The 24,550-nt window shown below is 35.4% G+C and overlaps 1 protein-coding gene across 7 annotated transcripts in view; it reads left to right on the forward strand.

Annotated features, from left to right (window-relative positions):
• Positions 1-23,723, forward strand: part of LOC125669242 (uncharacterized) — a 64,397-nt gene extending 40,674 nt beyond the window's left edge. For 2 of the 7 annotated variants that reach the window (XM_056164347.1, XM_056164352.1), the window contains 2 exons: positions 15,250-15,344; positions 23,109-23,723. In XM_056164347.1, coding sequence (XP_056020322.1) covers positions 15,250-15,344; positions 23,109-23,228 — 215 coding nt within the window. In that variant the 3' untranslated portion in view covers positions 23,229-23,723. Of the gene's footprint in view, positions 1-5,302; positions 5,706-6,914; positions 7,029-10,145; positions 10,241-12,216; positions 12,335-15,249; positions 15,345-21,860; positions 21,936-23,108 lie in introns of those variants that run through there. The other 5 variants (XM_056164348.1, XM_056164351.1, XM_056164353.1 and 2 more) reach the window with 5 other exon arrangements.
• Positions 23,724-24,550: the final 827 nt, after the last annotated feature.

Genomic DNA, 24,550 nt, shown 5'->3' on the forward strand with positions numbered 1-24,550 from the left:
ATAACGAGCCTTACAAACAAAGACAATGTTGTTACTAGCTTTGTCAGCTGGAACCAAAACATATTCCTCATGTAACCTATCTAATTCTTTTATCACTTCTGGTTTACTAAACACAGAAGGATAGATGGTACGTACTTTTGTTTTCATGTGTCTAATGCGGGATTTTAATATCCCTCGTATGCTTTTAACCCATTCTGACAATGTATCAAGTTCTTCTTTTTCATATTTAGCCCATCGTCTGGCATAATCTTCGACAGAACTCATAATAGAGATGAAGTTCTGTCGGCAATTAAAAGACCGAATAACTTCCCTTTTTATATTAGTAAATAGCTTCCCTTTCTATATTAGCTTCCCTTTTTGTGTTAATAGATAGCTTCCCTTTTTGTGTTAATAGATAGCTTCCCTTTTATGTGTTAGTAAATAGCTTCCCTTTTTGTGTTGGTAAATAGCTTTCCTTTTTTATATTAGTAAATAGCTCCCCTTTCTATATTAGTAAATAGCTTCTCTTTTTTGTGTTGGTAAATAGCTTCCCTTTCTATATTAATAAATAGCTTCCCTTTTATGTGTTAGTAAATAGCTTCTCTTTCTATATTAGTAAATAGCTCCCCTTTCTATATTAGTAAATAGCTTCTCTTTCTATATTAGTAAATAGCTTCCCTTTCTATATTAATAAATAGCTTCCCTTTTATGTGTTAGTAAATAGCTTCCCTTTTTGTGTTGGTAAATAGCTTCCCTTTTTTATATTAGTAAATAGCTTCCCTTTCTATATTAGTAAATAGCTTCCCTTTTTTATATTAGTAAATAGCTTCCCTTTCTATATTAGTAAATAGCTTCCCTTTTTGTGTTGGTAAATAGCTTCTCTTTCTATATTAGTAAATAGCTTCCCTTTCTATATTAGTAAATAGCTTCCCTTTTATGTGTTAGTAAATAGCTTCTCTTTTTGTGTTGGTAAATAGCTTCCCTTTCTATATTAGTAAATAGCTTCCCTTTTTTGTGTTGGTAAATAGCTTCTCTTTCTATATTAATAAATAACTTCCTTTTTTGTATTAGTAAATAGCTTCCCTTTCTATATTAATAAATAGCTTCCCTTTTTTGTGTTGGTAAATAGCTTCTCTTTCTATATTAATAAATAGCTTCCCTTTTTGTGTTGGTAAATAGCTTCTCTTTCTATATCAATAAATAGCTTCCCTTTTTGTGTTGGTAAATAGCTTCTCTTTCTATATTAATAAATAGCTTCCCTTTTTTGTGTTAGTAAATAGCTTCCCTTTTTTGTGTTGGTAAATAGCTTCTCTTTCTATATTAGTAAATAGCTTCCCTTTCTATATTAATAAATAGCTTCTCTTTCTTGTGTTGGTAAATAGCTTCCCTTTTTGTGCTAATAAATAGCTTCGTTTTTTGTGTTAATAAATACCTTCGTTTTTTGTGTTAATAAATACCTTCCTTTTTTGTGTTAATAAATACCTTCCCTTTTTGTGTTGGTAAATAGCTTCCCTTTTTTGTGTTGGTAAAAAGCTTCCCTTTTTGTGTTAATAAATAGCTTCCCTTGGTTTCTTTATTGGTTACCTTGCTTTAGGTTATAATCAATGTAATTTGGAGGTGTACTTAGCTTCATTACGCTCTGGTTTTCGAGTTTTTGCATTTGTTCAATGTGGGGGATGTGGGGCTCGGAGAATACTTTAAAAATTCATCGAAAATGTTGATAAGGGAGTTAAAATAGGCGGGAAAATAGTCACTAATATTATCAGAGTGATGAAGCTGATCAAAGCTATAGGAAAGAGATCCAAGGTGATGATAGATTTTCAATTTCTTAATCTAAAATATTCTATCTCTTTCTCAGTATTATTTTTGCAATCTTCCTCAAATGCCAAAGATGTGAATATGACAATGTGACAATCGTGTGACAATGTGGCGCACGTGTGAATATGACAATGTGGCGCACGTGTGAATATGACAATGTAGCGCACGTTAAAGGACGAATTACAGACGGCATTTATCGTATTCATTTTACTTCGTTTGATAACTACCTTTTAGTCACCCCTTTAATTGTTTATATTGCAGGATGTACTTACTCTAGATTTCTTCTTCTATCGTTTAATACATTTTTCTAAACAAGATACCACAATTTACCTTAAATTTGAAAATTTATGGGTTATGGGGGGGGGGGGCGTCGGCTGCGCCCCCCTTAAATCCGCCACTGATACCCACCATCCACCCTCCACATCCTCCTTTGTAATGCCACTTTAGTTTGATCCTACTACGTGTATGTGTGAGCTGTTTTATTTGTAAAACCCACCTTATTTGATTGCAGGCAGCTCTATTTCGATATTTCATTATGTGTTGTAGGGGGTCAGATTGCATAATCATACCTATATGATACATACATGTATATTCTTGTATTTTTGTTTTCCATTCATTCTGACCCCCACTAGCTTATTCTGTTTTATAACTTTCGTCATTTTTAAAATAAATGACATATTTTCAGTTCTCATTACTGTCCTGTTTTCACTGTCTTTATCAAGTAACAAGCAAAGGCTATTTCATAAATAAATTTATTTATTGTGTTGCGGCAAATCTATTGTGTAGCTCAGACTGGGAAAAATATCCCTTCCTCTCTTCAAAAAGAGTATTTATAGATTTGTCTTGAGGGACCAAATGAAAGCATCTGTCCTTTGTAATGTGCAAGTTTATTAAGTCTGTCAACATGTTTTCGGTGCTGATAGTACAAATGGCCTAAATACATGTATTTAACTAAATGAATGTCCCGGATTCCGGAACTCGGTGTAAATATAGACCAGATTGGTGATATTTACATAAAAATAAAATTAATCTTTCATACTGTCAATCAATATCCATCAATATCAATGTCAATCAATATCCATTTTTTTTAAAAGCATATATTTAGCTCATTTTATCATTAGAACCACGAAAACAAAAGCGACAAACGATATGACAAATGGATTGAGGACGAGACCGGCAGGCAAACTATGAAGATTCTATAAAAGTTTGTGTTTTATTCTCAATTAAGAATTTTCATGTAGCATCGCAGCAAAACCGTATCCTTGCCATTTCCCTTTGTCTTTAGGTTTTATCAACACGATAATTTACAAGGTCATTAATATACAATTAATGCAAATGATGACGAATTTGCGCCCTGACACATCTCAGTTGTTCAAAGAAAGTGACCCGGATCTAAACATTAATGTAATAAAGATGACATCTGTCAAAAACCCAGGCAAGTTTTAAAAACAGGATCTGGAAGGCGGACAAATTAAATATTTAGATATACATGTACGTATTAAAGCAATATTAGCTCTAAATCTAAAAATTTATTTTGTTGTAACAATGAACTATTAAGATAGTTTTGTATGTAACTTTAATCATATTGATTGAAAAAATTAAACCTAAGTTTAAGATTTTATCAAAATAAAGATTTCAGTTCTAATGAATACATAGAATATATAGAAATAAATTTTTGTACGGGAAGATAATAATTTTGTTTCATTTAGAGCCTCTAATTAATATCGCTTTAAGTAAATTTCACGTTAAGTAAATTACAACCAAAACAAAAACTTAAAAAGAAACAAACAATTCAACAAACAAATCAACAAACAAATCAACAAAAAAGCCAATGAAAATGTCTGTGAACATCAAGCTTAGGTTCTTATTATGTAGCACACTGGATGGATCTTTGAATCTTATTTGGTTTAAACTACGGTATATCTATCCATTGAAAAATTCACATGAAACAAACAAACATACTAGCTGTAAGTGCAATAAGATTCGGAAACAAGTATAAAGACTTATACAAATCCGTCTATAGCATATAACAATGATACCGAATCGTCCTGTAGTTATGTGTAAACATATACGCGATTCGTCATTTGATAACAAATACAAATAGTGTTAAAACATAAGTATACAAGGGTGGTGATAATGTGTGACCAGTGGGCAGTGGCGGATTTAAGGGGCGGGGTGCAACCCCCCCCCCTTTAAAATTTTCAAATTTAAGGTAAATTGTGGCATCGTGCTTAGAAAAATGTACTAAACAATAAAAGAAGCAATACTTTCTATCACTCTCGGAGAAATCAGTGACAAAATCTTTTGATTTCTTGAATTACTTTATTGGGAGAACTTAATTTTTTTCCCAAAAACCCTTCAAATTTGCGTCATTTTATTAATTTCACCTTATCAAGAATGAATGACTAAATAGGAGACATATTTTAAGCCCTATAAAATCTGTATTTAATCCAGGGGCTTCGCCCTCTGGGCCCCCACCAGGGCTTTGCCCTGGACCCACTGGGGGCCTCAAGGCGGCCCCCAGACCCCCTGCCTCATAAAGTGCCCCCCCCCCCCGTAACCTGCACAATTCCTGGATCCGCCCCTGGTGACAGGGTTGTATGAAATGTTCCTTCTCATCATGCGCTTCTGTCTGATTACAATAAGACGAAGGACAGAATGCAAGCCTAAGTATTACAGATAATATATTACATAACGCTTCAGGATTTCTGTGATACATCACATCTCTTACTTTGAATAACATATACATATATGCACTGATTGAAATATATATATATAGATATGTTTTTGGATATGCTGATAAGTTTGGGTTTCCAAAAGGCAGTAGGTTTGTCTTAATGTTGTTTGATAGATTTAAAAGATATTTGTCCCTCAGCTGATCCACCTTCACTAGCCAAGGGTTTACGATCCGCTCCACTGTGGTGGAGAAGTGGAGCGGATTGAAACACTTGGCTAGCGATTTGCAGTTGATCATGCAATGGACATTCTAAGAGATAGCGTTTGGTGTCTTGTATCTTACCACATACGCATAGAGACTATATCTACAATGTTTTTAAAAATAAATGATATTTTAGTAAACTGCAATTTATACGTAGACGGGTAGGTAAAATTTGAATTTTGTCGTGAACCTATGAGAAAGTATGGGGGAAGGGATTTGATATTTCGATTTATCTAATTGAATCTTATTTGTTTTAAGTCACACTGTATTTGAGGAAAGCAGGTGAAAAGTTTTTCATTAAAAGAAGAGGGGTGTACGAGGCCTGCCAAATTTCCCGCTTGGGACAAGGGATTTCTTATACAATATTAGGCCTAATGTCGTTCTGTGGTCGGTATACATCTTTTCACAAGAATGTTCGCGCAATCCAGCGAATAGTCTGGTCCCCGCTCCCGCCACTCTTTGATCACTCGAAACGAGTGATCAAAGAGTGGCGGGGGCGGGGACCAGACCACCCAGCGAACACAATTATGACGTCACTGTCACCACACGCCATTAAAGTCATTGTGACGTCATAAAGCAAGACGCTATCTTGTACAGTGCGGTTAGTTGTAAAATCATCTAGGCATAAATATGAATGTTTTGAAATTTTTTCGAAAAACCTTTGGGAAAAGAAGGCGTAATAGTGTTGAATGTGAAGCAGTGTTGTCAGACTATGACAAGATTTCACATTCTGCGCGAGAGATGAGAAAAAACAACAATGATATACACTGCGTGTATCAGTCGATACAAGAAGACATGATTACGGATATCGGAGAGCAACTACAACACTCGGAGGAATTGATGAATGAAGTGGCAAAAAGTTTGACAGATATGGAAAAAATGGCTGAGAGAGCCTGTGAAATTCTTCGCGCGGAGAAGGAAAAGTTTCAACAGAAGCAGGAGACGCTGGCGAAGCTGAAAGAAGATGTCGGTAAGTTGACAGTTCGCGTCGGGGAAAATGGCGAACCGTAGAAGCACATGGAGTATTGTAAACATTCTCCTAATTTTGTCCAACCCAAAACGATTGCAGTTTTCCACACGAAAATTTAAAGTGCCGTAGAGTATAGACATGTATATATAGGCCTATACCCTCGGGTAAATTAGACAAACTTGTAGAAAAAATTCATTTGTATAAATTTCTCTTAGGAAGTGTGAATTTTTGTTTTCGTATTTTGAGATAAAACTTTGGTTTGAATACCCCAGGCTTTGACATTTACTTTTTTCAGCACTAGACCAGTCGGGCTACTTCAAATGATTTTTACTAGACCTGACTTTATATCAACTAGCCCTGACCAACTTTCCAGGAACCCCCCACCCCCTGATAGTTTCTCCATATTTAAATATTTCATTTAAATGACAAACGTTAAGTTTGAACCAAAACGTATGTAATTGTCTCAAAAATATCTTAATTAATTCTCGTCATTGCATTTGATTTTCAAACACGTTTTCTGTGTCTTTAAATTCTACCCGACACGGATATGCCTTAGTCTATTTAGCATAAAATGACCTTAACCGGCTTTTTATTTAATTTACATTTCATAATCCCTGCTTTGTTTCTTCCCAACCTTTTCTTTTTTCTCCTGGGACGTCTTTCCTTGTGGACGAGAAGTCGTATTTAAATATAGAGACATTCCCGCACATATGTCAACACTGGTAAATAGCTGTTTACGACGTAATTTATTGACTTGATAAACACTTTATTATAGTAAATTCAAATAAACCGTTTAAAATTAACATCTAGTAGATGTCGTAAAACATCACTTCCGACCGCGACTTATTTGTTAGAACTAAAAATAAAGATTATTCCATCACACGGTTCAAGATTGCTTGCAAACTCTTTACAATTATTTTCTTTTAGTTAAAAATAAAATATCTTACCGTTTAAAGTAAAGTTTCTTGTTTATTTTTTAACACGACCAGTCGGACTAGTAAATCAACATTTTACCCGACCGGGCCTATCATTTAGTAGACTCGGTCGGTCGGACGTGCCTTAGTGTCAAACCCTGTACCCACATGTCTGCGCCCCCCCCCCCCCCCCCCACCCTTAAATCCGTCACTGGAAATAATGTTGAGATCGTCCATTTTCAAAAAAAAAATAAAAATACATTCTGGTATGTTTTATGAATATCTTTTTCCCCAGAGGACTCTAAATACCGCCTGTCCTGTTTGAGGGGGTCTGCACTGGAACAGCACGCGGAGTCAACCGAGAGTGGGAGTGCTGCGAGCTTAGGGTCCTTTGTGCGCGAGGAACGAGGTGGGTGATCGGGAAGTTGCACAATATTCAAGCCTGTAAAATACAAGTTTAATCAAAGGGTAGGGTGGTATTTGACACTGATTGTTTCATTATTTTGAGCATATTTCACTGAATAAGGATTGGGGACAAGTTCTATTAGTTTACTAGTCCCTCTCAGATCGCCCTATTGCCTTCATCTCCATGTGTGTGTGTTGGGGGGGGGGGGGGGTGTTAGATATCTCTTTTTCTATGGACCTGTTAGCGATATGGTACAAAATTAATTGATTTTATAGAAATAATGACATTTCGTTCTGTTTAGCATTATTGTGTTTGTCTGTTTACTAATAAATGTATACCGCTATATATTTCACTAAATAGTATACATGTACGTACAAAACTTATAGAATGTATATGTACCTCTCAATCAGGTCTAACTTACGGACAATACCCACGTCCGTTCGCTGTCATCCGTTGTAACGTCTGAACGTAGCCAAGTGGGTAGGGTGCTTGCTTAGCAACCGAGAGGCTCGGGGTTCGATTCTCGGTCCCGGCGCCTAAGACATATATAGGTAGTGGTTGTTCCTTCGCCAAACACTTTATATCAGAAGTGATGAAAGGTCACGAGTCATTCATATATGACCTTGAAAATGGAGACTCCGTGTCACGGTAGACGTTGGCACGATAAAGAGTCCTCACTTCTTCAGCGGTAAATGTCATGTGCATAAATCAAAACAGTACACAAACAAAAACAATTTCTTCTCAGAAACTACAGAAGGGAATTTAGTGTTGCATGTTTATGGGTAGAGGAACAAAAATCAAGAATTTCAAGGTCCTTACCATGTTTGCTCCATGCGGTGGGATCAAAGCATTTTAAAAGGTGTACTTTTTAATTACGTTACTCCTGAACATGTAGTACTTAGCCTGACTGGGTGTAGAATTACATGTATTATGAGGCAACCAAAATGTGTCAAATCACCATCACCTTGGTCAGTGGTACGGACACTAGAGTTAGATTGAATAGCGCATGGAGTGAAAGTTTATTTCAAACTTTAAAATGTCCCGCGGCGATCCGGGTTAGAATAGGTCCTCAGTACCCCTTGCTTGTCGTAGAAGGCGACTAAATGGGGCGGTCCTTCGGATGAGACCGCAAAAACCGAGGCCCCGTGTCACAAGTCCATTAATTATGACAAATACTTACACAATTTTGAAATGTTACAAATCAAAATTTTTCTATGAAATTCTTAATAAAAATAACTCGGGTCTCAGCTGACAAAAAGAAATGGAGTGAACTTTTAGATGTAGACGACAGGGAATGGAAAATAATCCAGAAAATACCCTTCAGTGACAAAAGACTTTAAGCTCCACTGGTTTCAGTACAGAATTATAAAAAAAAAAAATTAGCAACAAATTCATTGTTCAAAATAAAAAGAATATATTCTAAATATTGCAACTTTTGTCACTCTGAGGAGTAAACAACAGAACATATTTTATGGGAATGTGATTGTTTACAACTATTTCGTCTAGAATTCAAACAATTTTTAGAGGATAAGACTGAGCGACAGATTACAATTACAAAGACATCCTTTATTTTAGCTTGTATTGAAAATAATATTTCTGAAGTATTTTGTCTATACTGCAAGGTGCACTAAGAAACCTTTAAAATTGCTGGCTGCAATATCACAAATGAGATTATTTTATGAAACACACAAATATATAGCATATAAGAATGGTGAAAAGAAAAAAATTGATACTCAATGGAACAGATGGAACTTACTATTTACTTAAAACATGCCTCTCTCTCTCTTTTTCTCTCTTTCTCACTATATTTCTCCATGCACATAATGATAATTATATATGACTTGTTATATTCATGTACTTTATTATGTGTACAAAAACCAATAAAATAAAATAAAAAGAATTTCAAGGTCCTTGTCCTGTTTGCTCCATGGAGTGGGATCAAAGCATTTTAAAAGGTGTACTTTCTAAATACGTTACTCCTGAACATGTAGTACTTAGCCTGACTGGGTGTAGAATTACATGTATTATGAGGCAACCAAAATTGTCAAATCACCATCCCATCCCCTTGGTCAGTGGTACGGACACTAGAGTTAGATTGAATAGCTCATCGAGTGAAAGTTTATTTCAAACTTTAAAATGTCCCGCGGCGATCCGGGTTAGAATAGGTCCTCAGTACCCCTTGCTTGTCGTAGAATGCGACTAAATGGGGCGGTCCTTCGGATGAGACCGCAAAAACCGAGGCCCCGTGTCACAGCAGGTGTGGCACGATAAAGATCACTCCCTGCTCAATGGCCATAAGCGCCGAGCATAGGCCTAAGTTTTGCAGCCCTTCACCGGCAATGGTGACGCCTCCATATGAGTGAAATATTCTCGAGAAGGACGTTAAACAACATTCAATCAATCAAACTTTAAAAAACGAAAAAAACGTTTTTAATCCTGAGGATATAACACGCCAATTGAGCTACAGTTAACACACTGAGAAACTCGCTGCCGGGTCAGGGCTTTATCCCCTACAGTGGTATGCAGGTCATGTAGTTACAATATAATAAATTCATCATCAAAATCTCCTCTGTTTCACATTCCTAATCATGTTCATTGTAGTAGACCATGTACTGCATGGTTCATGACCTCAGGGTACGTACAGTATTCATTTCGCATGGACATGCAAGGATTTTGGAGATCTTTGCTGAACTATACATAGCTCTCTGGGATTGATCCATATGATCTATATATAAATCAATGTTCTCCACGCATATCAGGAACTCGGTGCTTCCAAAGATTTTACGACTGTATAAACTATACATTGATGAGTACATGTATATATGTTTGCTGTATCAGGGAAAAAGCCAATTACCCACCCCCCATCCTCTAACAGACACCCACCCCCACCCCACCACCTTCCTCATTCGAATTTGGCGATCTGAAATTTCAAATGCGTTTGAAATCTCTTTATTATACATTTTTTCTTCAAATTGTGTAGTCAATTTACACTCTTACAGTATATTTAAGAAATCGAGTGTTACTTCTAAATACCTAAGATATCAGTGCTAATAGCGAAATGCTCACTTGAGTTTATATAAACACGTGGTTATGAATATAATGCATATCTTTATTTCGCAGAAGAACTGGAACATCGGCTTTCTTCCGCCAAAATGGCTGTACATAACTACACGGAACGGAATTTAGAAGATGAGGTGGTGATTGAGAGTGTACAGGTAGTCTTACTATAGATGGAATATTCAGAAAGTAGCGCTCTATATTTGTTTTTTGTACTATGGTGCAGTGATGTCCTTCCGTTCTTGCAGGGTTTTCTATTTCCCGCTCCCTGTCACGTATCTGAAATGTAGCTTCTCTGTGGGTCACTCGACACCATGCGACAATTTTGATCCATTTCGACTTCTCTTGCTAGAGGTTTGCCCCTTCATTTGAAATTTGATTTCATATGGACTATGGAGGATACATAATTTCTCCTTCTAATCCTTTCCCCAGTTTTCAAGTGATGACCTTATTTTACAGTGTTTGTATTGATTTTCTACAATTTTGAGAAAATAGTCCGTTTTTAGGAATCATTACAATGTGATTACATAGTTTGTCCGTCTCACTCGTCTCACAGCTAAGCATAACACCATTGTAAACAACTTCAAGATGTGCGTAAATGTAAAGATTCTGATTCGAACAATTTTCTAATTTTCTTCGATGTTTGAAAAACAAAATTACAGGTTGTTGAACTTTGTTAATTTTGGAGAAATGATTTTCACGCAGGGCTCTTGTTTTGCCCATCAACCCCTTGACACAGTTTTTAAGCTAGGACTTTTTATTTATCACACAGTACACTTAGATGTCTGATACTACCTTACGTAAAGTTCGACAACTCGTACGTGGCATTTTTGCCTTGCGTTCAGGGGGAGCTATTAAAAGATGAATGTCGGATATCATATAAATCTGAATTTGAATAGTTAGTGGGAGGGGGGGGGGGGTAAGAAACTCCCGTAAGTTTTCTGTCATCCAACATCGATTAGTGGAAAAAGAAAATATAAGACAAGTGACTGTTAAATACCACATAATAATATCACATTTTAATGTAAACTTTCATTTGCGAATAAACAGTTGAAAAGGTATATAGAGTGTTATTCATACTTGAATGTTTTTACTTGTTAATCGATTTTAGTTTCAACATTCATCATATTTAGTTTGGGGGGGATTGGGGTGGGGTAGCTGCAACAATGAAGCCTTCTACGATTTTTGTGTTGGAGGGAGAGGGCTACAAGTCCTTAGGATCTTCGTAATGGTGCAAATGCGGGAGGGATTTACTCCCGCAACATTTTCGATCATTCTAAACATTTGCTAATTTTCTTCACGTAAATAAAATGATATTCTTTGTTTCTTAGTCAATGCATAAATTTACAACTTACGATTTGTGAGGCTCTATCCTACCGTTTTCAACAATTTGGATATATTCCAATTTCTCGTTTTATATATGTGCGCCATGTTTGATGTACTGAAGTTCCAACTTCCGATTAATTGTCAAGTCATTTGCGTATATACATCTCTCAACTGATTCGATACGCAAGGGCTTGTTCTGTTTATGGTCAGTTTTTAAATCGAAGCAGGCTACTGACAAACAAGTTGATGGTACAGGGGTTCCAACAGTCTCGTTTAAAGTCAGTATTTCGCAAATTCTATGGTCGTTATAACAATCTAGTTTGCCAATACAACCTATCATTGGGTCAAATGCTGTCTGACGTGTTTCATACCGATTGTTAAGCCGTTCTTGGCACACTGATTTTGGCTGCGGATAAATCCAGAAGCTATCGATATTTTAACAACGTAAAAGGTGTTTGGGTTTTTTTTACCGAGGCAGCTGCCTCGGTTGCCTCAATGGAAGCTACGCCACTGGTTTCTGGTGCTCTTATTTGGAATATTAAATACGGCATCGCCTCATGTTATAAGACTTCTACACTCCATATACATGGAAAGATTTTATGCCCCCCCCCCCTAATTGGTCTGTCTGTCTGCAAAAACTTTAACCTTGACCATAGTGCTTTTCCCATTTCACATGTGCATTCCCTGTAACAAGACACCCCCCCTTTTTTTTTTTTTTTGCATATACCAAAGATTATGACCTCATGACCTTTGAATCTGGCCTGAAGGCGGAATTGATGTTTCACAAATTCCTCTTGCTTTTCTTTAGCTCTTCAGAACGAGACTACAACAGGACCACGACACCCACGTACGTCATCTCCAGAACGAGTGTGTCAATCTGGAGAAAAAGAACACACTGCTGAAATTCCGGGAAAAGCATTTTCAGAGTAAGAAAGACAACCATTTAAGCAAATTTAAAGTATTTGATAATCACAAAAAACACATCAGATATCAGGCAGAATCCTATAAGGTAGGCATGCTTGTACTGTTTAGCAGTAAATGTACTTCATGAAGTATTCATTTCTGTCGAAATTCCCAGCCATTAAAATAGGCACTCCATATTTATAAAGATTTATACGCACAATGTTAACAACTGGAGAGCGTTCATGAGAAAATAGATATCATTACAATTTGTTAAATAGATAAATATTCGTTAAAGAGATTCGTTCCTGAGTGTTGTAGTGTTACATGTATCATTTCATATCCATGATGGTGTTGATATCGGAAGCCTTCTTCCTTTTCAAACGTATTATTTGATGTATACGTAGTTGATTCGTTTATTGTGGGTAAATTTGTGTTCGGGCGATTATGAAAAATGGAATCGATGAGCCAAAAACGATCGACAATCGATTGTCCACGACAATTGTTTCATCGCTACGGACGTACCACATTAAACTCCTATCTATACTGTGTCTACCTAAGCGGATGTTATCAGAGCAATGATACCCACAATCGTTATAGCAAGATAGATGCTTATGTCATGTATATGAAATATTTCATCATATAAGCATCTTGTTTCTCATGATAAAAAGATTTAATCATCTTGTAATTAGGAAAATATTTCTCATTTTAATCTTTCTTCTTGATACTAATGCATCATGAAGAACATATGCACAGAGTTGTTTGTTACTAGACTTACTATTTGAAAAGGCATCAAATGAAACATCAGATATAGATATTGCATTACCAGGCTTGAAAGTACTGAATGATGATATAAATAAGACTTTGATGAACCCCCATCTTCCCAAGTCAAAGGTTTCTGATCCGCTCCTCTCCTTGTGAGGAGAGGAGCGGATCAGAAACCCTTGACTTGGGAAGATGATAACCCCCATCTCCCAGTGTTTCTGATATCCATTACCATACATGATACTTATTTATTGTTATCAAATTAGAGAAACCATCATTATAAACTTTGATATCGTACCTTTAACATTTTTGTAAAACATGTGAGATTAATTGTTTTACAGAGATGATAATGTAGTAAAAGTAAGATTGATTTTATTTTTGCTTTTTGTTCCCACGGAAGATAAGCGCATTATGGAAAAAAACCCACCAGAATTTAATGCATACAAAATGATACATAGCCTTTTCCCTAGTTGTCACTGCATCAACCTGAAACCCCAATATTATCCCTCAGACAGGAATTTAATATTGATAGCGGTAATGTGTTTATTGTGTTTGCACTTATTAATGATGTACAACAACTAAAAATATACATAAATAGATTCTTACGATATTCTATCTAAAATTAATTTTCCTTAAAGCTGTATGGTCCGAATTACAATATTTTTTTCCATCTCGTAAAAACGCTATTAAATCATCACACGTCTGTAGTTATGAGACTGTACGACATATCATAAATTATTTCACCTGTTTTAAACCAAATAATTTGATTTTAAATCGATGTTTACAAATAACCGCTTCACTCTGCCATTTCTAGTGACAGTCACGTGACCAGTTCAAACTTTCAGATCATCGGTGGTCTTATCTGTGTAAAGCTGTGTATTTTGTTATAACAGTACCGTACCATAAGTTTAATAGAAATAAAAATATCAAATGCCTCTTAGTAATTCGTTGTTTTACGCACTTTCAGCCTTAAAACTAGACAGTTGCGTATGAGTTAATACATCATGTTGGGATTCCCCTGACGCGCGTGGGTCTATTTATAGACGTCTATTATGGGAGGATTTATATATGTACCCACTGTATTTACTTTCTAAATAATATTCGCACTGTTTTCTTTTACATGCAGATGTTTTCAAGCATGTAATTAAGGGAAAGTTAATAACTTTATAAAGTAATTAATCTGCTTTAAAGTAATTATGTACAAAAATAATACATGAACATCGGGTCATACAGCTTTAAAAAATTAAAATTACAGCTTCACTGACAATAAGAGACTTCGAAAGTTTAAATATATGATTATATTTCAATAGATATATGTAAGTAGAGGGGTTAAAGCGGAAATTCTGCGATGGTTTATTACGGATCTGTACTGTATGACTCTGGGAAAGCACAACAGAATCATTTCTAACAAAAGACACTCGACTGAAGGCGTAATAACGCGAAAGAAATGCGTAATAACGTAAAATAAAGTGAACTATTCTAACCTTTCCTAACAAATCTCAATTGGAACACCTCGCCCTTTCCTCCGTTCCTTCGTAAAAAGACTTTATGAAGTAAAGGGCAAGGGGTTCCGATTGCCCCCAATCCCTTTCTTAATGATGGACTCGGAAATCCTCGTCATTTTTCAAAAGTGTTATCAAGCGACGGACAAAGTACATGTAGTATACTCATCTGAATGGATCGCCCATGGAAATGTGGTAAATCTTTGTACAATATAAAGGTTGAATAAAAATGTTTTACAAATGAAATTTCGGTAACATGAAAGAAAAAAGAAATGTATATATTTTCACTGAAAAGCACACAAAAAGGGGAAATTCGTATGAATCCAGGGCATCCTATCTGAGACTGTATTAAGTGTACACATTGAATAAACTGAGAGCAACAAACAGGTGCTTGTAACAAATATTCCCATTACGTCTCATGATCTTATCCGCCTTTCCTTAGCGCTATGCCTTTAAATTTATCTTATCACGCCTCTGATTCGTGTTATCGCGCTTTTGTTTTGCTTTATCATAACATTTGTTTCGCGTTATTACACCTTTGTTTTGAGTTATTACACTTTTGGCGTAAGGATTAGTAATTACCGTCGTGTCGTATCGCACATAATTGCAAAAACACCGTATTCATTCTTAAGTCTGTAATAAATCACATCATCCACATCCATAATCAATTACAGCAAATGAAGGGAAAACTGAACTGCTGACTTTCTTCAGAGTACCGAAAGAAGAACAGGAAGCCACCAAGAAGAGATTCGCCTCACTTAAAAAAAGGGTAACTACAATTTGTCTCCTCTGTCGTTTGATTTTAACCTGTGTCCTCGGATCACCCTGTGATTTAATCACAATTCTGTTCAATGGTGGCACATCAGTTTAGAATACCAAAACATACACTCCTGGGCCAAAATTTAGTACCCAGAGAAAATTCTTCCTCAGACTATGTTTCATGCAAAACCACTTTTTTCAAAACCTCTCCTGAACTCATTTCCAGTCCAATTTTGAAGAAATAAAAAGGGCACTGATCTTAGAAATATCCACGGTATCATTTTATTCCATGGGGATCTGGATTAGAATAGATCCTCTGTACCCCTTGCTTGTCGAAAGAGGCGACTAAATTGGGCGTTCCTTCGGATGAGACTGCAAAAACCGCGACCCCGTGCCACAGCAGGTGTGGCACGATAAAGATCCTTCCCTGATCAAAGACTGTAAGCGCCGACCGTAGGTCTAAGTTTTCAGCTCTCCAATGGCAATGGTGACGTCTCCATATGAGTGAAACATTCTCGAGTGGGACATTAAACAATATACAATCAATCTAATGATTTTGAAATAATTCTTTCGTTATCTATTGTAGAGATATTGCAATTTCAACAAGGAGTACTTAATATTTTTTTTATAAGTACTGTATATGTAATTTTCGAATTAAAATTTTTGCATTAAGGTAACTCCATACTTACAGTTTTCTCTGATACAACTGTAAAAAGTGTAAAAAGTGTATTTATTGCCATTTATTAGAGTTCAAACTAATAAATTATCAAATGAAATACATAGGTCATCACACTTTTTAAGATGCGAGACATATATAAACAGAATCATAAATCACCGTCAGAAAATTGCAATTTTCCTTAACAGCGTTATCAAAATTTCATTAAAACTGGTTATGACGATATAATAGCATTCATAACAATTTCATGAAACTGTTTCTTTACAAAAATATACAAAATGTTCGTGAAAAATGAAGGAAATCTATTGCATCAGAGACTTGATAAAGAAATCAATAAAGACAGTTATTGCCCTTGGATTCTATATTTTAAAACATATCATTCATTATTCATTTATATTATACATTTATAACTTTGACTTTTGAAATAGTTTATTTTTAACAAGATTTTTTTACAATAACTATCGGAAAAGAGTCCAACAAAATTCATGTTCCTATCATGCATGAATCTAAATAAATCATTGATTTTGCAAAATCTGATGACATCACAGGAGTGTGGAATTACTTTAAGAGAAAATAATGAGGTTAAGGAACAGTGATCAATCTCATAACTCCTATAAGGAATACAAAATTAAGAGCAGGGCAAACACTGAGCACTGGATATACCAGAGGTGGGATCAGGACCGATCAAACACTGTGAATAATTGTTATCTGGCTGCAATATTTCATCGTGAGAATTATTTTCTTAAACCCCTGATAATTCTCAACTCCATGGTTTTATTTTAATAGGAGAAATTATCCCCCTCCCCCTCTTGAAAATCATTAGAAAACAGATGGTTTTACATGTACATGAAATATACAGGGAATATATTCTTCTGGAACTGAATTTTGTCACACGATTGTATCATAGCGAATTGGTTTGGTTTACGTCCCTTCGAGAGTTGTTCACTCCCATTGAGACATGTACCAGTTATACAATGTAGGTGAAGTACCACATATTTAGACCTCATGTTTAGCGCTCGGGACCGTGGGACTGGGGGTTCTTTAACGTACCAACGCCTGCCGCGACACGGAACCTTTGTGTTTGAGGTCATATCTTAAAGACCCGCGACTCTCAATTTCAAATGTCGAACGTTTTGCGAAGGAACAATCACTATGGTCGCCGTTATTGCGTCATTTAATTAAGTTTAATGCGTCCATGGGACGAGCAGGACTTCAACACGCGACCTCGCGGTCACGAAGCGAACACTGTAATTCATGAGCTACCGCGACTGGTATTAGGATTATTATAGGATTGAACACTGTTTTCGAAGAATTTATTGATGTGTAAATTCGACATTTTACTCACAAACTAAATAAAGTGCGAGGCACTTTTATGTAATGTTTGTGAGTAAAATATCCGGAATTCACACATCGATAAGTTCTTTGAAAAGAATGTTTGATTCTTATAATTCCAGTTCGTTCCCTTTATTACCGATTTCAAACATTTGAATAGTTTCCATGTACTGTTTTATTTGTTTACATGCACGTATGTATACATAGCGTTTTTGGATTTATTGATGTGTAAATTCTCGATTAGCTTTATATTTGTCCAATCAAAACAATTGTAATAAAGAACATTGGAATTGTGATTGTACATGTATAACACTGATATATTGGGTATGTGAATTCTAGGGATGAAATAGTGACCGGTATATATGATCTCAGAAAAAAAACAACCACCATAGGCTATTGTTTTGATGTACATAATTGCAGTGTGATTTACCATTTAAAACCAACATGCCTTTACGGTGTGCTTAAAGCAGTACAAGCGGTAACGGACGGCATTGTTCAATTATCCACCTTATGCACTTATCGGTATAACTAACATAGTGTTTTGGATAAACAGCCATAGCTGCGGACACCATCGCCGTATTCAGGGACACGGGAACGATGATTACCGAACAAAGTCGATTTGCTGAGACCAAGATCATACGAAGATGGAAACTAACGTTCGTTTATTGAAATATCACATCGTGTCATGAATAAATTCAGCATATAGGTGTAAAACAAAAAACAAAAACAAAAAGGTAATAAATACGGAATTGTGCCATTCAAATGAAATTGTGATTGGATGAATTCAATATCACGAGGCCCAATAAATAAAAAAAAAATTCATATAAAATACTTGAGAGCTTGTATCACTTTTTCGATGGTGAAATCATACTTCATAAGAGGTGTTTTAACAAGCCATTGAATAAAGAGTGTAATGAGCTACCTTAAAATCTACTGATATGGATTGATAAACATCAAGGTGTATTGCAATCAAGATTTTCAAAGGAATTTATCCTGGAAGGAATCAAAATAGTTTTGGAAAATAATCATTTCTTTTTTGATAACAAATACTTTCTTCAAACAAAAGGAACAGCCATGGGAACAAAAGTAGCCCCCACTTACGCAACTTTAGTTTTGGGCTTTCTTGAGGAGAAACTATTTACAGAATGCAAATCAGTTTTTGGAGAAGAATTTGGCCTGTATATTGAGAATAACTGGAAACGCTATTTGGATGATTGCTTTATTTTTTGGACCAAATCTTTACAACATCTACAACACTTCTACAACATGCTAAATCACCTACACAATAACATACAATTTACAATGGAAATTAACGAAAATGAATTACCATTTTTAGACATCCTGATTGTAAAGGAGGGGATGAAAATCATAACAGATCTCTACTACAAGAATACAGATTCCCATCAATATTTGATGTTTAACTCATGTCATCCATCTCACACCAAACGAAACATCCCTTTTAACATGGCCCGGAGAATTTGCACAATAGTAATAGATGAGGATCACAGAAATACAAGATTATCTGAACTTAAGACATTTTGATGCAGACAGAAATACCCACCAAAATTAATTGAAACAGCTATACAAAAGGCTAAAGAAACTCCCATCACAGAATTGCGAACTACTAAACAACATGAAGAAACCAACAACAAAATTCCTTTCGTTCTTACACACAACCCGAGAAATCACAACATATTCAAAACAGCAAAGCAGTTATTCCCTATTCTTCAACAATCAGAAACATTAAATGACCTCATTCAACCCACGGATATACTCCATAGCAGACGTCAACCACCAAATTTGAAAAACATTCTCACTAAAGCCAGATTTACATCAAACCCCGAAAAACCAGCAGTCTTCAAATGCGAGGATCCACGATGCGGTACTTGCCAATTTATACAAACCGGCCACTCTATAACTTTCAAAAACGGAATGAACTTCAAAGTAAATTCAACTATGACGTGTAAATCTAAAAATCTACTTTATTGTATGACGTGCCCTACATGTGGAGAAAACTATATAGGACAAACAGGAACCAAATTGGCTGACCGTGTTCGTGTACATAAACAACAGATCAGAGATCCTACAATAAGAAACACACCGTGTAGCGGCCACTTTGATTCGTGCGGGGAAGGCAGTTTTTATATTTTCCCATTTTACAAAGTAAAAGAGGAAAATGAACAATTACGCAAAGCCAAGGAAAACTATTTCATAAAACTGTTTAAGCCGAAACTAAACTGTTAATATTTTTACTTCATGTTATTTAACATGTATATTTTACATTGAATGTCTCCTTTAATGTACAGGAATTTAGAGGCGCTTAAAACTTATAGACGGAACTGTTTAAAATATGTCTGTATTTTTTAAAAGTGCCTAACATTAACATTGTATAATGTTCTGACGTCACAATCATGACGTGACGTCATATTTTTTTTTTTACTTTATTCTACCCCGATACCAAGAAAAAATAATTTATTGAATATATATATATATATTAAGCACAGAAAATTTCACTTTATTTGGATACCCACTTCCGCCCCTACCCGGGATTGAACTCACGACCTGCGGAACCAAATTTCCTAGCAGCATGTAACCAGCACGCTTGACCGCTCGACCATCTAGGCAAGTTTTATGACACCGGGTAGAGGCGGAAGTGGGTATCCAAATAAAGTGAAATTTTCTGTGCTTTATATTAAATATTTCTTCCCTTAGGGCAGTTATGTTCATTTACGAGTTCATTGTATTTTTGTGCTTTATATATATATATATATATATATATAAAGCACTAAATAATCACAACTAGGTACTGAAAATTTTCGCCCCAGCCCGGGGTCGAACCAGCGACGTACGGCACCCACCGCCTAGCAAGATTGTCAAACCAGTGCGTAAGTCCACTCGGCCACAACGACTTTCCTCGTGGCCTAGTGGACTTACGCACTGGTTTGACAATCTTGCTAGGCGGTGGGTGCCGTACGTCGCTGGTTCGATCCCGGGCTGGGGCGAAAATTTTCAGTACCTAGTTGTGATTATTTAGTGCTTTATATATTAATTAATTGATTTTCACATGTATCGTTTAGATCCTAGGGGTAAACGTAAGGTTGGGTGTTATAATTGTTTGTTTGTGCTTTATATATATATATATATATATATATGTGTGTGTGTGTGTGTGTGTGTGTGTGTGTGTGTGTGTATGTATATATATATTATATATATATATATATAATTCCAATGTTATTTATTACAATTGTTTTGATTGGACAAAAATAAATCTAAACGAGAATTTACATAAACGCTATGTATTCATACACGCCTGAAAACAAATAACATAGTGCGGGGAAACTATTCAAATTATTGAAATTGATAAAACAGGGAACGAATTGGAATTATAAGAATCAAACATTCTTTTTGAAGAATTTATCGATGTGTAAACTTTGGACATTTTACTCACAGTTTGTGAGCAAAATGTCCAGAGTTTACACATCGATAAATTCTTCAAAAAGAATGTTTAATCCTATAATAAAACTTTAAACACTTTGTAGAAATATTTCGACCGTGTTACCGGTCTTCTTCAGTCGTGTTTATCTCTCATAGCAATGTAACACACGACTACATACACGAAAATACTATGACGTCACAGTAAGTATTATAAACTACAGAAAAAAGACGTAGCAGGGTAACCGTGTTCCCTTTGTGGTAGACTATTCTAAAGGGCTTCCCAATATTCATATTAAGATTTTTAAAAACCGTCAAAAAATTCTTGAAAATTCTGACCGCCTCAAAAACGTTTTTAGAGATATGCCCATAGTGGCTTTTAAAAGAGACAAAAATTTAAAAGACATTCTGGTACATAAGAAACACAATAATCTATTTTTTAGAAAAGAAAATTTATTCGAGCCGTGTGGTGCTAAAAAGTCTACTTTATGTCAATATGTCATTAAAACCAATCAATTTGAGGACTGCAACGGAAACAAATATCATATCAAAAATTATATCAATTGTAAATCCAGTAATGCAGTTTATGGAGTGTTTTGCAAAAAAATGCAACAAAATTGTATATGTGGGAGAAACTGGGGTAACTTTATACCAAAGTCATGTTTTGAATTTGTCATTTATTAGATGAGAAACTGATGACCCTGTTGCTATTCATTTCTATACGGATTCTCATAGGATTGACGATTATTCTATAATAGGAATTGAAAAACTTTACAAAGATGACATTTATCGTTGCTTTAGAGAAAATTTATGGAAGAAAAAATTAAATACTTATGTACCATACGGAATAAACAAAAGGGAACATTTTTGTCTTTAATAATTAAAATCTTGTAAGACTTGTATGCAAAGAACGTGTAATAATAACTGATTATAACATTATTGATGTATTTACGATTAACTACTTACTGTAATATTTCTTGTTTGTATTCACTTAGGCCAGTAGTTGACTGCTTTGTGAATAAACATTTCTAAAATTCTGTTTCATTACTATTACCAAATATTTAATTGTACGCAGTCATATTTTAGGATGTGTCCACGAGGTCGGGTGAGTATTGTTCATTTTAATATAAGACTCTTACCTTTCTCAAATGTTTTTCGCGCAATATCAACTTTGACGTTTAAAATACTTCCTGTGACGTCATAGTATTTTCGTGTATGTAGTCGTGCGTTACGTTGCTATGAGAGATAAACACGACTGAAGAAGACCGGTAACACGGTCGAAATATTTCTACAAAGTGATTTAAGTTCTTTCTGTATTTTACTTCCAAAAAAGAGACTGAATATACCAATCATATTTTATATATTTACATGTTTGACCAAACTTCAATACGAAATGTTTGTGTATGAAACTGGAGATGAATTACAAGATTTATGGTTCGTCAATCGTTGGAAACGGCTGCTCACCCTAAAGAGTGAGACAGAGAATATCACAAGAAACCTTTAGCATCGAAAAAAAATCTCTTTCATGTGATCCTACGTAATCATTATTTACTTAGTAAAGTAACATCTCATTGGCTTGAGATTAGGAACCCATGTTGATTATCTCAATTTCGTCAAAGTCTAGCAGACATACATATGGATGTATAACGAAATTACATAATACGACGACACGGTCTTTAATTGACGTCATCATATATCAGAAAAAATGGGGGGATCTGATGGGGGATTTTCGAGTCCTTCCATGTCCGTGTTTATTCCTATTTAAGTCACCATTGCGTCATTGGGGGGGGGGGGTTAAAAATAAAACAGTTGTTAAGACAAAGCACGTGTACCTACTTCCAAAACCTTGTCACCGATCTTTTGTTGTACATTTTATGGCGGTGGATCGAACTCTTTGTTGTACATTTTATGGCGGTGGATTGAACTCTTTGTTGGGGTCAGACCGTAACTTTTTTTTTTTTGAAAGCGTTCGCCCAAGAGCTGTGGAGCAGCTTCTCTAAAGTACAACAACACTAAAACATCTGTCTGCCATTTTGAAGACATTAATTATCCCCGTTTTGCGATAGATCTCTGAAGCTTCTTTGAGTCAAACATTCTGAAGGCGTTTGAAACAAACTTATAAACACAAAATATGATAGAAGACCACCAACTTTTTATGGGAAAAACCAGAGCATAAAAAGCACCACCTTATCACGAAGCACATCCACATAGGACAATGATGGCGTTCCATAGCTATAGATAAAATTTAAAAGCATTGTTTTCGATGACACACCATATCGATTTGTTCATTACTTTTGTTTCTGCCAATAGATGCATGTTATTTTGATGATTTAGAAAGAGGCATTGCTTGAAAAAGTTCAAGGACAGAGACGGAGAAAACTTGCTTTAGCGGAATATAATTCCCATTTGGAGAAGACCATTGAAAAGAAAAAGCATGGGGCCATGTTAAGCTGAAGCTGGCAGCCAATCAACAGCGGCTGGTACCGGATACAGCGTATAACCGCAGTCCTTCAAGAATTTGCCATTTTGAACGATAAATTGCAATGAAAATAAATGTTGTTCATGAATAACCGCACATTATTATACTTATTATTAGTAAAAACGTGTTGATTTTTCCATTCATTGCCTTGCCTACTCTTTTAGCTAAATATCATAGAGGATATTATTCTAAATGTAGTAATTCGGTCAGATTTTTAAAAAATTAAAACTAGCAAATCTATTCAATTGACAGGTAAATCACGTCTGTTTATTTAATTGTTGCAATGGGGGAAAACCCCAACAAAATGTTTACTTTAAAAGTAAAATGTGTTTAGCTTTCTTTCCAGATTGCTTGCAAATGGATGCACTTGAGGCCTACCTTATTATGAACTAGATTTGACACATCTATGATGCTGTAAAGAATCGCATTTTGAATTTGTACATTTTCTGTTTAATAAATCGGTTAATCTATCACTGCCTACCAGTTCTGTGTTGGCTTTATTCATAGTAAGAACAGGAAGGTTTATGCACCACTATTAATGTAAAGAAAGGTTGAACACAGATTAAATTTACCATACCACGGATAAAGTTGTGCGGAAAATGAATGTAGACTAATGATTTGCTAAATTCATGAACTATTGCAGAAGTACATATATTACCAATGAATTTTAAGGCATACACGAAAATATATTTTTGCGTGTAATGTTTTATGCCCTGGAAATGAAAGATCAAACGGATATTATTCATGTCTCTCAGATTAGATGAAAGGTGAAGATAACGAACAGTGGTCAATCTTATAACTCCTATAAGCAATACAAAAAAGAGAGTTGGGCAAACACGGACCCCTGGATACACCAGAGGTGGGATCAGGTGCCTAGGAGGAGTAAGTAGATATATCTCGTCATTCGCATCATGTAAATGAAAGATTCAAGTTTGATATATGTTCCATCTTTCCTTTATTTGTATCGGTAACAATACATTTTGATATTCAATAACCTATGATTTGTCAAGCTCGTTTACCCCCACCCCCTCTTATCTTTGGGTTAGTTTTAACTTTAGTACGGCATACCAGAACACAGTGGGACAAAATCAACTATGCAACTTACTCACTGAGACAGAAAATTTGTACTTTCATAAATTTATGTAAAGATGTACATATGTAACAGTAAGCTTACATCAACTTATGATAGGGAGTTGGGTGGTTGCTATTTATAGATGCGGAATTTTCTTCAGTTGTATTTGGACGTTAAAACATATCCGTGATATGAAAGGTGAAGATAACGAAAAGTGATCAATCT

This window comes from Ostrea edulis, chromosome 4 (genome assembly GCF_947568905.1).
Source record: "Ostrea edulis chromosome 4, xbOstEdul1.1, whole genome shotgun sequence".
Lineage (NCBI taxonomy): Eukaryota > Metazoa > Mollusca > Bivalvia > Ostreida > Ostreidae > Ostrea > Ostrea edulis.